Raw genomic sequence first — 16,610 nt, forward strand, 5'->3', positions numbered from 1 at the left:
TAGATTGGGAAAGTTCTCATTTCATTCAAGACTGGCTCATCAGTAAGTTCTGTTTTTCTTTTCTTTTCTTTTTTTTTTTTTTTTTGAGACAGGGTCTCACTCTGTTGCCCAGGCTGGAGTGCAGTGGTGCGATCTCAGCTCACTGCAACCTCCACTTCCTGAGTTCAAGCGATTCTCCTGCCTCAGCCTCCTGGGTAGCTGAGATTATAGGCGTGTGCCACCACGTCTGGCTTTTTTTTTTTTTTTGTATTTTTAGTAGAGATGGCGTTTCACCATGTTGGTCAGGGTGGTCTCAAACTCCTGACCTCAAATGACCCGCCCGCCTTGGCCTCCTAAAGTGCTGGGATTACAGGCGTGAGCCACTGTGCCCGGCCTCATCAGTATATTTCTTCTTTGGTGACTTTCCCTGGCAGGTAATGTGCATATATGCACTGATACCTAAAGTCCTCCTACCACTTTCATAGGCCATTTCAGAATGGTCATGTGCTCTCCAAATTCCTAACATCAGAGCCCACTCCTATCATAGCACTATCAGTGCCAACAATGCAAGAAATTGCTCACTTTTTGGTCAAATGTGAAAGAGAAAGACATGAATAGCAAGAAGCAACAGATCCCTGACATACTAAGGCTAAGTTACTACATTATGCTAGGACTACAAACCTTCAAAGCAATGCTTCTTCACACAACTGCCTTATTCATTAAGACACTGCAGCAAACAGCCTCAGAATTGCCCATTTGAAAGACAATGCTGAGGAGCTAGTGGCCTTGCAGATTCCAGGCGATTTGAGCTCTAGCTAGGATACAAGGCAATTCAAGCTCCAGCTAGGATGATCGAGGTTGTTTGCAACGACCGTCTGGGGAAGAAGGTCCACGTTAAATGCAACACGGATGATAACATCGGGGACCTTAAGAAGCTGATTGCAGCCTAAACTGGCACCCGTTGGAACAAGATTGTCCTGAAGAAGTGGTACACAATTTTTAAGGACCATATGTCTCTGGGAGACTATGAAATCCACAATGGGATGAACCTGGAGCTTTATCATTAAAAGATGAGAATCCTCATCTTCCTGCTGTCCCACTCTCCTCTCCCATCCTCACCCCACGCACTGGGATAGATGCTTGTTTGTAAAAACTCACCTTAATAAAGACTTAGATGTTGAAAAAATAAAAATAAAAAATAAAAGACAATGCTTTGGGAAGCTGAGGCGGGCGGATCACCTGAGGTCAGGAGTTTGAGACCAGCCTGGCCAACATGGTGAAACCCCGTCTCTACTAAAAATTAAAAAAAAAAAAAAAAAAAAAAAAAAAAAGTTAGCCGGGCATGGTGGTGGGCGCCTGTAGTCCCAGCTACTCGGGAGGCTGAGGTTGCAATGAGCCATGATTGTGCCACTGCACTCTAGCCTGGGTGACAGAGCAAGACTCTGTCTCAAAAGAAAAAAAAAAAAAAAAAGACAATCCAACTGGTGTAAAGTGAAAGATCTCCTTTCGACTCTCAAGTTCCTATTTTCTTCATTTCTCGTTAGTACTCTTAAAGCTTGCATCTCCTGAGCAAACTGTAAAAGCCAGAAAAAGCCTTTTCTTGTGTTCACATTATTTTCTCACATTCACTAGTCTCTAAAGTGGATGCAAAATGAAGAAAAATAGGCCAGGCCTGGTGGCTCATACCTATAATCCCAGCACTTTGGGAAGCTGAGGCGGAAGGATCACTTGAGCTCTGGAGTTTGAGACCAGCCTGTGCAACAGAGTGAGACCTCATCGCTACCAAAAAATTTTTTTTAAAAATTAGCCAGGTGTGGTGGCACATGCCTGTAGTCCCAGCTACTTGGAGGCTGAGGAGGGTGGATTGCTTGGGCACACAAGGTCAAGGTTGCAGTGAGCTGTGATTACGCCCCTGCATTCCAGCCCTGGCAACAGAGCAAGACTCTGTCTCCAAAAGAAAGAAAAAACCCGTATGTGCCTGTAGGTTAAAGATGAGAAAACGGTGAGCATTCCCTCTACTAATCCGCCCCACCTGGAGTGATTGACAAGTGAGGAAAGGGGCTAGCTTAGCAAGGGGGTGTGTCCAGAGCAAGTGCAAGATAGGGCAGCTGCCCCCTGCCTTCTTCTGAACCAAAGAAATGTAACGTCCCCAAATGAAAAGATGGAGAGAGAATATCTAAATATATAAACACACCACTTATTAACTCTTGGTAAGCTAGCTTCTTACCTCTGCTTCTCACAAACACAACAATCTATAAAACATATTCATTTAAAGCAGTATTTCAGACAAACTAGAAAAGAACTTGGAAAAAATTAACTGTCATTGCAAACTATACAACGGACATAAATTTGGTAAGTGGGAAATTCTCAGAAAATAATAAAAAATAAGGAGTCAGGCCAGGTGTGGTGGCTCACACCTGTAATCCCAGCACTGTGGGAGGCTGAGATGGAAGGATCACTTGAGCCCAGGAATTCAAGGATGCAGTGAGCTATGATCATGCCACTGCACTTCAGCCTGAGCAACAGAGTAAGACCTTGTCTTATCAAAAAATAAAAAATAAAAAATGAAGTGTCATGTTATTTTGCAAGCTAGTAAGTTATACTGTTACTAGTTGCTCAAGAAGTGTGATCTTGTAAGAAAATGTCCCTCAGAATGGCAAAGAGGAAAAATCATGTTAAAGGAGAAAATAAACATGCAAACAATAGCAGAAACCACATTAATTAGCTATGTGTAGGAGAAAACAATTGGCCTTTTACCAGAATACATTTCTCTACAACTTTTAAATAAATTTCCTCTTATATATATAAATCATACTTGACCTTTTTCCTAATGAGTTTTTTTTTTTTTTTTTTTTTTTTTTTTTTTTTTTTGAGGTGTAGTTTCGCTCTTGTTGCCCAGGCTGGAGTGCAACGGCGTGATCTTGGCTCACTGCAATCTCCGCCTCCTCCCAGGTTCAAACGATTCTCCTGCCTCAGCCTCCCAAGTAGCTGGGATTACAGGCATGTGCCACCATGCCCAGCTAATTTTTTGTATTTAGTAGAGACAGGGTTTCACCATGTTGGTCAGGCTGGTCTCAAACTCCTGACCTCAGGTGATCCACCCACCTCGGCCTCCCAAAGTGCTGGGATTACACGACTGAGCCACCACTCCCGGATGAGTATTCCTTTTACACAAAATAATTTTCAATATGAGAGATAGAAACCAGAGGACTTCACTCACATCTGTACAGAAATTTTTACTTGAGATGACAAAAGAACTCAAGATCACAGTACACAGCAGTTATTTATTTAAATACTTGAAAAGGCTGATGATGGAAAAAATAGGTTTATCATGAGAGTTTATATTCATTAGATTTTATCATTTAAAAAATTACTGCCTCTAGGTTATCCTAGCCTGATATAGAACACTTGGTGACACATGCAGTTACTGTAATATACTATAACAGACACAGCCATTATAGAATGATTTACACTTGGGATGAAATTCAACAGTAGTAAGGGTGACTCTTTATTTAAACTAAAAACATTGGTAATATACAAATTGCTTTTTTTTTTCATTTCATTGAAAGGGCTATAAAATTCAACATACTGACAAAGAAGCAACATAATCACATAGATAACATCTCTGCTAATTGCTTTTACCTCACTTCACCCTTAAAGGTGAGCTGCACACTCAGCTACACAATTTTCTAGACTGTGCAATGGCTTCAAGGCTGGCCTACCACAACTGACTGAAAAAATGTCATGTTGGTAAGCTGACACTGACTTGTATGTTTTTAAAAACGGAGAGAGAATGGCAAATTGTGCCTTATGTCCTTATAGAACCCAAAGGGTCATTCTGAGTAAATGTGAAATAAATAAAGTGATCCATGGGTAAATACAATCTCTGGGCTAACTTAAACCTAGGAGAGTGAGCCAAGTGAGCACTAACAATACCATTTAGAAATGTCTAGAAACATCATTTCTAGAACTCAGCTTGGGAGACCATATCTTGCCTGAATATGTACATATATTTACAAAATATTCCCTTTTGGCCTCTGGAATTTAGCCATTTTAGTTTGGCTGTTAGCTGTTTTCTTTCCATATGCTAGCCAATACTGCAGTTATAACTATCATTAAAATACTCTTATGCATGAATTACAAATATTAATAAAGTAACTCTGCATGTATAAATATCTCAATATTTCTAGCAGAACTTAAAGCATTCAGAATGTACGTAAAAGTAATTGTTTTTGGTAGGGACAGTATTTCTTTTTATATCATCGCTGTTTCAATAATGCTTTGTACATAGCAAAGCCCAAAACTGCAAAAACAGTAGCACCAAAACTTGCTCGAAGCCAAAACGTGGAGCTCTTGAGGTCAGCTTGTGTCACGTGCCTGCAGTCAGAAAATGTAATTATTATTTAAAACATGATTAGTAGGAAAACCCTATACCAGTTATTTAGCAGTCTACTTTTAGGGAAGTATTAGCACACTTGTCAAGCTAATTGCATACAGTAATGCTTATCAAAAACGTTGATCAATATAGCCATGTATATAATTACTTAATCATTACTTTAAGAAAATGACATAATGTAGACACTAATAAAGATAATTAGCTACTTTGTGGGGGTAGACATCTAAATTTGTAAACTTTTTTTCACACAGGAAATAAAGAAGTTAGACGAATCAATCTAGCATTTTATAATACCATCACGGTCCTTCAAAATGAAAATTAAGGCGGTGTTCCCACAATTTTGAGGATCATATTCATGGTTAAATAATGTGCAATCTCCTATCCCCAGGAACTGAAAGCTATTTTGTAAGCAGTTAAGTGACAAGTGACAATACTTTTCTAAGAGAAATGATTAAAGTCAACTTTGGAAACACTGAGCCTCATAAAAATTTACAAAAAAAACCCCCAAAAAACCCGAAGGGGGAGGGGAGGATTTACCAGTTTGCATTAATTTGGTTACTGCTAATTAAAGAGAAAAAAACCAATCCCTGGTGTTAGTCAGACAGGCAGTGATAATGATACCAACTAACAGACATAATGTAATGTGATGGATTGAAAGGCAATGACATAAAAGAAGCCATAGTATGCATGACAAGAACAGGGACAGCCTGTACCACAAACTGAGTTGTGAGCATGCTCAGTAAGTACCCTCAAGAGTCTCAAGTATGACAGCTTATCATGAAGAGGATAAAGCTCTAAAGAAAAGGTCGGAACATTTTATTTAAATGTCACTGAAGTCTTAGTTACTAAGTGAACACAATTGAGATGATGTAGAAAACTTAAAAAATTGGCCGGGTGCAGTGGCTCATGCCTGTAATCCCAGCACTTTGGGAGGCTGAGGCGGGTGGATCACCTGAGGTCAGGAGTTCGAGACTGGCCTGGCCAACATGGTGAAACCCCCGTCTTTACTAAAACTATAAAAAGTGGCCGGGCATGGTGGTGGGTGTCTGTAATCCCAGCTACTTGGGAGGCTGAGGCAGGAGAATTGCTTGAACCTAGTAGATGGAGGTTGCAGTGAGCCGACACAGTGCCACTGCACTCCAGCCTGGGTGACAGAGTGAGACTCCATCGCAAAAAAAAAAAAAAAAAAAGAAAAGAAAAGAAAAGAAAACTTACAAAATTAAGAGCTTAGAGAGACTGTCTAGTTTAGGTTATTTTATAACTAAGTTAAACAGATTTGAAGCAAAAGTCAGATATCATTAAAAGACCAAGGCACTGACATATGCAAAAGAGTTAAGAGCCAAGAATTCAAACTGCACAAAACTACTTTGCCTCAGTAATAGTCAAAGTGAACACATTAGTTATCACAAAATAGAGTCTGTATATCCCTAGAAACAAAAGTCTACAACACAAGCCAGAGTGCTCCATGCTTAACACCACAACAAAGCAAGACACAACACTCCAATTCTCACCCTCACCAGTTTCTATTCAAAGAAAAAATCACTCCTCACATAATTATTTCTTACAAAGCAAAGTGATATCACAGGTTCATTCCAGCTTGCAAGTTAGTTTTTCCAACAGGCAGTGTTTTATTAAAAAAAAAGTCACAGAAGAAAATGCTTAGGTTTTTCAAGCTGGAAAAACTCCAACGAGGCCAACCCATTGGAAATGTTACCTGGCTTCAAGAAAAAGTGGATCATGAGATGACTCCATGAAGATGGAATCTTCTACAGAGCTGACAGCATGCAACTGGTGAGTAATACTGCCTTCGTCGTCTGCTAACAGCATGGCACCCCACTCAGCTACCCGGGCTCTTAACCTTTTATGCACATGCACACAGTTTGCAGTTCACAGCAGAGCTCACAAAAAAAGGGACTCAAAATAACATCTCTCAATTATGCATCCCACACATAGATTGAGTTGCCACCCTATATGATGGATCTCATGTTTTCTATATTTAAAATAAATGTATTCTATAGCAAATTGCCAAACTTAAAAAAAAAAATCTGTCTGTATGTACTCTGTTAACAAACACACACCCACCCACCCCAGACAAGGAAACCTAAAGCTGTTATATACATTCTCTAAACATCCCTATGAGGCCGGTCTTGGTGCATCTGAAATACCAAGTCCTTTAAACCAATACCATAAGCAGTACCTGACAACATGTAGTAACCATAAGTATTCATCAGAAATGAGGTTAACAACTATTAGTCATGAAGTTTACAGATGATTATAACTTTGGGTTATCAAAAACTACAAATATATATCTGTGAAAAAATTGAGTCCAACATCCCAAGCTCACAGACCACCGTGGACCTATGATGAGAGTAACAAAAGTTTACAACTCCAAGTCAATGCAGACGTATAGAATTTAAAGTCAGAGCATAGGTAAAGGTGCATTAGAGGTTTCTCTTCATCTTTGGCCTCCCTGTGATTATCATGCATCTGCACTGATGGAGATTTTTTATTTTATTTTAAAATTTTTACATTTATTTTTTAACTTAGGAGGAAAAAAGGATTTAAGCTAGCTATAATCACATTAAAATCAAAATGATTTCTCAGAGTCTTCAAATACGGATATCTGTTCCACAGAGCTCCCTTGTGGTTTCTTGTTTGTTTATAGAGATGAAGTCTCACCATGTTGTCCAGGCTGATCTTGAACTCCTGAGCTCAAGCAATCCTTCCACCTTGGCCTCTCTAACTGCTGGAACTACAGGCTGGTCTCCCTTGTGTTTTAAGACACATGAAATAATATATTCTGACTGACCTTATTGCTTAGTTTTCTTTTGCATTTCAAGATTAATATAGATACATGTTCAAGATACAGCTAGTTGAAAACTTAAGGTAACTACTAACTTATAAAATATATTTCGATGGCTCCATCAATGTTACAGTAGCTGTTTAAGACACTTTCAGACATGGAAAGTTACTTACAGAACTATTTTACACCTGTACCACCTGCATTTAAAGGCTGCACTACCAGGCTCTATTTATAAAAGAGAGAAAGCATTTAAAATGGAGGGCACGCTTATCATTGCTTAACCTGAATAGAGAATAATGTGGTCTCACATGTATTCCAAAAGTATCAAAAACTAATTCACGTTTGCCCTTTCAGTTCTCAAACAGAGGCAAGTACAGTTTCATAAAGCTTCTGGCTCATTTCTTTCTCTCTCTTTCTTTTTTTTTTTTTTTTGAGACAGACGAAATCTCACTCTGTCGCTAGGCTGGAGTGCAGTGGCGCGATCTCAGCTCACTGTAACCTCCGCCTCCAGGGTTCAAGTGATTCTCCTGCCTCAGCCTTCCGAGTAGCTGGGACTACAGGTGCATGCCACCACACCCAGCTAATTTTTGTATTTTTAGTAGAGACAGGGATTTACCATGTTGGCCACGATAGTCTCGATCTCCTGATCTCAGGTGATCCACCCACCTCTGCTTCCGAAAGTGCTGAGATTACAGGTGTGAGCCACCACGCCTGGCCACTTCTGGCTCATTTCTAAACTTAAGCAGAAATAATTCTTCCACAATTCAAAAGCATAATTCTTTCAAAATGACTTATAGAAAATATCATCTTAGAATAACGTATAGTATCTTACTGCATAGTTTTTCTTTCTTTCTAAAGTTTATTTTCAAATATAAAAAAGTTAATATACACTCATTAGAAAATAAGGCAAAGTAAGAAAAAAAATCATTTATGTTACCCAAGGCAACAAATTAAAAGGTCAGGTATTTCCTCTTAGACTTTTTTTTTTTTGAGACAGAGTCTCACAATCTCAGCTCACTGCAACCTCCACCTCCCAGCTTCTAGTCATTCTTGTGCCTCAGGCTCCTGAGTAGCTGGGATTACAGGCGTGCACCACCATGCCCAGCTAATTTTTGGTATTTTTAGTAAAGATGGGGTTTCACCATGTTGACCAGGCTGGTCTCAAACTCCTGACCTCAAGTGATCCGTCTGCCTCAGCCTCCCAAAGTGCTGGGATTACAGGAGTGAGCCACTGTGCCCAGCCCCTTTTAGACTTTTTCTATGTATTTTTTACACAGCTGCAAACACAATGTGTGTATAATTCTATATATTTTTCACACGTGTTATAAGGTATGGCCTTCTTCATCAATTATGGAAACATTCTAAATAGCTGGATTATATTCTATTCTCCTACTGCTGGCTATCTCCTTTTATTTTATTATTTTACTTTTCAGAGACAGCGTCTTGCTCTGTCACCCAGGCTGGATAGTGCAGTGGTGCGATCCTAGCTCACCGTAGCCTTGAACTCCTGAGCTCAAGTGATCTTCCTGCATTAGCCACGTAAGTAGCTGGGACTACAGGTGTGTGCCATCATGCCTGGATAATTTTCATTTTTCTTGTAGAGATGGGGGTCTTGCTATGTTGCACAGGCTAGTCTTGAACTCCTGGCCTCAGCCTCTCAAAGCGCTGGGATTACAGGCATAAGCCACCATGCCCAACCTGGCTATCTCCATTTATTTGTGGCTACAAAAAAAAGACTATCTTTCTACATAAAATTTTTCTCTATATTTAGGATGTTTTCATTAAGATAGACTTTCCAGCATTAAATGTTACAAGGTCAAAAATGTGTATGTGTGTCTATGTATAAAGGTTTTTTTCTAACCTAGTGATATATCAAAATCACCAAACTTTCCTACTGTATGTGGAATAAGATCATTTAGTGAAGCAGTATCTCTTTTTAGAACATTAGAAATAATGACTAAATGTTGAATATAACCCTAAGTAATCATTCGCAGTTTGTTAGAGCTTTCAAGTTCTTAGGTGAAAATTCCTGTGTCTGGGATGTTGGCTTTCTGGCTTAGAAGTGCTGAAGGCCCATGAATGTATCAGATGTCAAGTTCTCCTTGACACAGGTGTAGGAGCCAACCAACACATCTGGACTTGGGTTTTATTAAGGCCACTACTTAATAATGCAGAGAGAAGAAAATGTTGCAAAATTCAGATAATAAAGAGTTAAACAAATAACTGTGTGAACTGTGAACAGTCACACAAGGCATATGCAGATTGGCCAAAATTCCTATGTACCTTTGCACTGAATATCTTTAGTGCAAGGGCATACAAAATACTTTTAATTAATTCTGCAACTTAAGGTAAATATAAAAACATGAACTGGTTGGGCACAGAGGCTCACACTGTAATCCCAGATCTTTGGGGGGCTGAAGTTGGAGGACTGCTTGAGGCCAGGAGTTCAAGACCAGCCTGGGCAACACAGAGGAAGGGTATGAATTCAGAAATTGTTACCCAGATATCAATTAACCTTGTCTTAGACTGTAAGCTATTATGCAGAGGAAAAGAAAAGTTCAGTAGAAAATACTGAAAAGAAGCAAAACAGAGAGATTTTACTCAGAGAAGCTCCACTCAGAGAGTCATTTTTATCAGTCTTTCCACACAATTTCTCAGAAATGTATTTGAATTTCCTATTTTTCACTCCTCTCATCTCCCCATCTTATTCTTTCCAAAATACAACTAAGAGATGTACAAACGCACTAATGTGAATGGTCTTCTAATTTTACAACTCTACCCATATATACATCTCAGGTATAGATTTTTAAGACAATACTCTAAAACAACCAATATAACTGTAATACAAGTGTATCTAAAGTTACCAGGGCACAGAGATACCATATTTAGCTTTTTCTCATTTGTAATTACGTATCTCAAGTTGAAAACTATACTGAGGTCACCAAACTACAGTAAATTTTTCTGTCTTTATTTATTTATTTATTTATTTATAGACAGGGTCTCGCTCTGTCACCCAGGCTGGAATGCAATGGCATGAACACAGCTCACTGCAGCCTCAACCTCCTGGGCTCAGGTAATCCTCCTGCCTCAGCCTCCCATGTAGCTGAGACCCCAAGTGCATGCTACCATACCTGGCTAATTTATGATTTTTTGTAGAGATCGGGGTCTTAATACAACTTTGTTGCCCAGGCTGGTCTGGAACTCCTGGGCTCACATAATCCTACTGCCTCGATCTCCAAAAGTGCTGAAATTATGGGTGTGAAACACTGTGTTCAGCTCTGTTTTTTTTTTTTTTTTTTTTGAGACAGGATCTCATTGTGTCACCCAGGCTAGAGTACACTGGCACAGACACAGCTCACTACAGCTTTGACCTCCTGGGCTCAAGCAAACCTCTCACCTCAATCTCCTATGTAGCTGGGACCACAGGTGTGAGCCATCACACCCAGCTTTTTTTAAAAAATGTTTTCATTTTTTTTTATTTTTTGTAGAAACAGGCTCTCACTTTGTGACCCAGGCTGGTCCTGAACTCCTGAGCTCAAGTGATCCTCCTGTCTTGGCCTCCCAAAGTGCTGGGATTAGAAGCACGAGCCACTGCACTTGGCCCTTTTCTATTTTCAAATACTCCACTTAAAAAAAAAGTCTTCTGAGGAGGGGCATGGTGGCCCATGCCTGTAATCCCAGCACTTTGGGAGGCAGAAGAAGCCAGATCACATGAGGTTAGGAGTTAGAGATCAGCCTCGCCAACATGGTGAAACCCGTCTCTACAAAAAATTAGCCAGGTGTGGTGGTGCATACCTGTAATCCCAGCTACTTGGGGGGCTGAGGCAGGAGAATCGCTTGAACCTGGGAGGTGGGGGTTGCGATGAGCTGAGATAGGGCCACTGCACTGCAGCCTGGGCAACAGAGTGAGACTCTATCTCAAAATAAATAAATAAATAAATAAATAAAATAAAATATTAAAAATTAAAAAAAAGTCTTCTGGACTCTCTGCTTCTATTTCTCCAAATGTTTCAATCTGGTGAAGTATTTTTTCTTTTCTTTCTTTTTTTTTTTTTTTGCTCTGTCACCAGGCTGGAGTGCAGTGGTGCGATCTTGGCTCACTGCAACCTCCACCTCCCGGGTTCAAGCAATTCTCCTGCTTCAGCCTCCCGAGTAGCTGGGACTACAGGTGCGCACCACCACGCCCACCTAATTTTTGTATTTTTACTAGAGACGGGGTTTCACCATGTTGGCCAGGATGGTCTCAATCTCTTGACCTTGTGATCCACCCTCCTCGGCCTCCCAAAGTGCTGGGATTACAGGCGTGAGCCACGGCGCCTGGCCATATTTTCTGTACCTACTTTTAAAAATAATGCCACTACTGCTAATAACAATTTTAATAAGGACAATTCTCCTAACTGAGCCAATAGGCATAAAATATTTTAATAGGATATTTATTAGGATAAATATTTAATAGGATAAAATAGGTTAAGGAATCAATATACAGTGTCTAGCAGCTTCAACACAAACCATAAGCAAGCTGTTAACTGAGCACGCCTAAATAGTAACATACTTTGGGAAAGGACACAGGTGTGCACTAATGTCAAGAAATGCTTCACCAAGCATTAGAAGAATCTGAATTCACAGATGATCATGAATACGAAGGAAACACTCCAATATCTATATGTTAACTAGTAATACTTAAAGATCAGATAAGGCAAACTTCACCTTGTCATGTCCTTTAATATATTAACCAAATGACAAAAAATTTAAAAATTATAAGCAGCAGCAGCTTACTTAATGAAAATCTATAAATAAACTCTTGTATAACTTTAAATATATGACTATGTATACAAATTCACAAACAGTCTTATAAGGACCTTCATACAAGGAAATAAATAAGTTTCATAAGAAACTAAAGCAGGACTTCTTGGATAAAATATTTTACTATAACGTAATATCCCAAGGACTCTTAGATTTCCAACATTTAACAACATTAAGATTTTTAGAAACCTATCCTCTTCGTAAGGCAATCCTATGAAAAAGCAGTTCATTTTTGTCTGACAAAAATAAAATCCTTTCTTCAACAAAGGGCTCCTATATCAAGTAACGAATTCAAACTACATAAAGGAAGAACTTGGGTGATTATTAAAGCAATATGGGTAAATGAAGTAAGTCATTAATGAGTGGCTTAAAAGTCACACATATATTTAATCTAAAAATACATTATAAATAGGGTAAAAAATGCAATAGGTATGATGTCTATCCATCATACTTTTGGGTCTCTGTAAATATTCAGTGTGAACTATGCACTTGGTTGTCAAAATAAAATGCTGCTACTGAACTTAAGAAGTAACATGAACCAACAACTTATATGGCTAATGCAAATAATAAAATAGAATGAAAGAAATCCTAAAACCAAAATATGCACAAAGGAAATCACGCCCAAATAATAAACTGTAAAATAAGCAATATTTGATTAAATAACAGGTTAGAAGTGGTGAGATTATACACAAAAACCTAGCTGGGAAGGAGATTGAGAGTATTAAAAAATGACTAAGTGACACAAACAAACAAATGAAAACAAATACCTAAAAAAAAAGGACAAATTCAAGTTCACGACACACTACAATCTAGTAACATTCTCATGCAAAGCAGGAGTGTTCTCAAGTCAGAGTAATAAATACTTAATAAATAAAAATCCTGGGTAGTTCAAACCAACAATCAAGCTCATCTATATATAATCACTTTCAAATTTAAAAGATATTTAAAATTTAAAATATATTCAAAAGGTCTTTTTCTCCAGTAACATAATTTATACCACTTGAAATGAAAGCAGTCCCAAAGATTAAAATCATCTGACCACATGTTAATCATCCTCCACATGTATTTAAATTCAAATAATTCCAGTTATTCATAAATTAGTCTAAAGTAAAACATAAACCTATCCAGATCTGAGTGAGATCATAATTACCAAGAGAAAGATTACATGTGAGATAGATGTGTGTTTAACACTACTCTCACATATCAAAGTTAATATACATTCAATTAAATTGGAAATAAACATTTTTAATTCATTCTTTCTATATTTAAAATATATAGTGTCTAGTAAATAAGTTCAAGAAAAAAGACAATTTTTTTCTCATAAAAGGAAAAACACTTGCAGAAATTAACCTCTTGAAACTGCCTAAATTCATTATCAGGTTATATAGCACTTTCCTTTTTAGCATGAAAGACTAACATCACTGAAAATATAACCAAAGTTTAAAAATGTTTTTCTTAGAGAAATAATATTTAGAAAGATGCTTAAAGGCAGGTTCCATGTATTCTTCATTTTCAAATTTTGCCCCAGTTCACAGCAGGTTCCTATTCAAAGCAGGTACTTAAGTACTCTGAATGAATAAATCACATCAAGGTGGGGTTAGGGGAGAGTGGGGTAATAAGAGAATGTGGTCTCAAACATGTATCATATCTGGTAGTAATTTCTATTTCAGTGACCAAAATTTTTACAAGCACACTAAAACAATGTGCTGATTTGAGACCAATACTTGTCTACTAATTTAATTATTTGTAGACATTCGATGAAACTTTTTACTTAAATAAAAATGACAGCTGGGTGCGGTGGCTCACACCTGTAATCCCAGCACTTTGGGAGGCTAAGGCGGGCAGACCACCTGAGGTCAGGAGTTCGAGACCAGTTTGAGACATGGCGAAACTAAAAATACAAAAATTAGCCGGGCAAGGTGGCACATGCCTGTGGTCCCAGCTACTCCGGAGGCTGAGGCACGAGAATCACTTGAACCTGGGAGGCAGAGGTTGCAGTGAGCTGAGATCATGCCACTGCACTCCAGCCTGGGTGGCAGGGTGAGACTCCATCTCAAAAAAAAAAAAAAAGAAAAAAAAAAGACAAGCCATTTAGAACTGCTCTTTCACAATTCTAAATCAAACACTAAGCATGGTAGTTCTGATATCTAAAAACAAAGACTTAGGACCTAGTGTTAGGTGAGAACCCTCCCTATGAATAAAGTAAGTGAAAAAATTTTAAATGACTTTTACTTAATTAGTCAATCAATCTTTTTTGTGCCTAACATTAGGATATGTCTAACACAGGAAACCAATAGTGACCAACTAATAACAGCTGCCAAAACCTGAGAAGTAACAGGGAAAGGTGGTTCCATTCTCATCCCACCACCCAATAACTTTTTCAAATTTTTCATGGGAAAGGAGTAAAGTGGTGGTGGTGGTGATGGGACCAGAGACATTTTCATTCTGTAGGTGTCCTTTTCCTTGGCCTCCATTTTCACTAGGCCACACCTTAAGACTGAGGTTGCAAGCTGGTGGACTATAAACATGCTTTGTTCTGATTAGTACTTTAAAAATTTGTTAATTAATTGCTAATCTCTAAATATCTGGAAATTTCACACCAAAGCCTTGATTTCCAGTCTCTTGTAAAACCAGAAAACCTGGCAACACCAGACCTGTACAACAACAAATGGCCAGAGCTGAGTGGTGGCTGCCTCTTTTAGACAGTGCCTGTCACAGTCCCCACCTCTCCTTGTTTCTTATACTTGGCCACCTTCATTCTTTTACATTATCCATCCAGGACTTGTGGGCACTGAGTTTTTGGCCCCCACCTACCTATCTTACTTACCTTTCATAAACTAGAAGAAACTCCAATACGCAGCCCCTAAAATTCCACTGTACTTCTCTTAAATGATTGAAATACTAACGGAGATAAGGAAGGAGTGTTTGAAAAGTATACTGGTTCCTCTACTTGTCGTTTTCATTCTTTCCATTCTTGATTACCAGATGTCAGGATGTGTGCTGACATTACCATTAAATTACTACCAGTTTATAAATAGATATGACCAAAACTTACTGATTTCTCTTTGAGGGCCACTGTATAATTTACTATGTGCAATATTATTCATTTAATGCACATCTGTCCTATTTCATTTGAAAGCTAACTAAATCAATTTTATTTGAAAGCTAACTAAACCAATCTAGGAATAAAATTGTCACCAGGGACATAGACAATGAATCAATCTGTAATTACGGACAATCAAGAGTTTCTAGAATAGGTAATAAAATAGGTGGTTTGTGACCAGCAATTACGGGGAGCCAAGGTGAGTTCACCAAAATAAGACATCAAATATATGTTGCTTGTTAATTAGATAAAATTATATTAGTAGATCAGAGGAATATAGAAGAAATTATATACTGATTTTAGAAAAATCCTTCATGAAATATCTGATAAGACGGGAAGATAAAATGTGGGCTGGATAATAACATATTTTTCATTGACTGAAAAATCCTTCCCCAAGAATTTTGAACCTGTCATTGACAAAGAGTTCTCTGGTGGAACACTATAGGGCTTGCTCAGTTTAGCACTCTCTCTCTCTCCAACCTCTGGGTATTCAACATCATTTTTTATCAGTAACTTGAAAAACAGTACATATCTACCAAATTTGCAAATAACACAATGCTTAGAGAGATATATAATGGGACAAATGACAGAAATAATGTTTGAAATGACTGAGCTAGAACAAATGGGTCAAAAGGAAGAATATGACATTCAATAGAGATATATATGTATCTGCATTTAGATTTAAAGCATCAACTAAAAAATGTCAAATACACATTAGAAAGGAGGAGACATCTGTCTCTTCATATGAAAAACATCTGACTTTAATTAGCCCCAGGACAGTATATGTCAACAGTGGGATGGGACTGCCAAAAAGTTAATTCATGTCCTAGACAGATGCTGTCCTAATTGTGAAACACAGCTGCCCACTGTTCTGGACTAGTCGCACTACAACTGCAACACTGCTTTCTATTCTTGGTGGCACCTTTTAAGAGGTACTGTGAAAACCTAAGGGGCTTTCAGATGAAGACAACCAGGAATGATAAGTTCACTAAACCATCTAATTTAAGAAAAGGCTGAAAGAAATGGGGATGTTCTACCTGGAGAAGAGAAAATTAGGGGAGACATGATGGCCGTCTTCAAATGCCTGAAGGATTGCTATGTTGAAGAGGGAGTAGAATAGTCGTATGTTGTTCTAAAGGGCAGAACTAAAACTAAAGAGAGAAAGTTATAGGGAAAACATTTAGTTAAAAAAAATTATAAAAGCAAAAGAAAAAATGCTTTCCAATGAGGCAAGCCATCAGCAGATAAACAGCACTCTCTCAGGAAGGCTTGCAGGAAGGCATTCTAACAGGAGGTTAGGCCAGATGAATTCTAGAATCTCTTCCAACTCAACGATTCCCAACACTGGAGCACCTGAGTGTTGTTTGGTTTGAACTAGCCTTGCATTTTCTGTCAGTCATCATGAGAGAATCTGTCTATGTTACTACTTTACAAGGTGCTAAAGCACAGAAGCAGAACTTTGCCACCAAATGAGTGTGGTGATCCCTTCAAAGCAGTCACCTGAGATGGTTGCATTCTTATTCCAG

At 38.4% G+C, this 16,610-nt stretch overlaps 1 protein-coding gene and 1 pseudogene across 9 annotated transcripts in view; one reads left to right on the forward strand and one right to left on the reverse strand.

The window, feature by feature from the left end:
- Positions 1 to 16,610, reverse strand: part of RHOT1 (ras homolog family member T1) — a 111,871-nt gene that overhangs the window by 23,900 nt on the left and 71,361 nt on the right. For 3 of the 9 annotated variants that reach the window (XM_003279368.4, XM_003279371.4, XM_003279370.4), the window contains one exon: positions 3,244 to 4,356. The exons of 3 other annotated variants lie outside the window; for them this stretch is intronic. In XM_003279368.4, the coding sequence (XP_003279416.2) occupies positions 4,239 to 4,356 (118 nt within the window). In that variant the 3' untranslated portion in view covers positions 3,244 to 4,238. Of the gene's footprint in view, positions 1 to 3,243; positions 4,357 to 16,121; positions 16,236 to 16,610 lie in introns of those variants that run through there. 3 more of the 9 variants (XR_004028940.1, XM_003279369.4, XM_030807903.1) reach the window with 3 other exon arrangements.
- On the forward strand, positions 258 to 1,164 carry LOC115833549 (annotated as a pseudogene).

This window comes from Nomascus leucogenys, unplaced genomic scaffold (assembly GCF_006542625.1).
Source record: "Nomascus leucogenys isolate Asia unplaced genomic scaffold, Asia_NLE_v1 Super-Scaffold_249, whole genome shotgun sequence".
NCBI lineage: Eukaryota > Metazoa > Chordata > Mammalia > Primates > Hylobatidae > Nomascus > Nomascus leucogenys.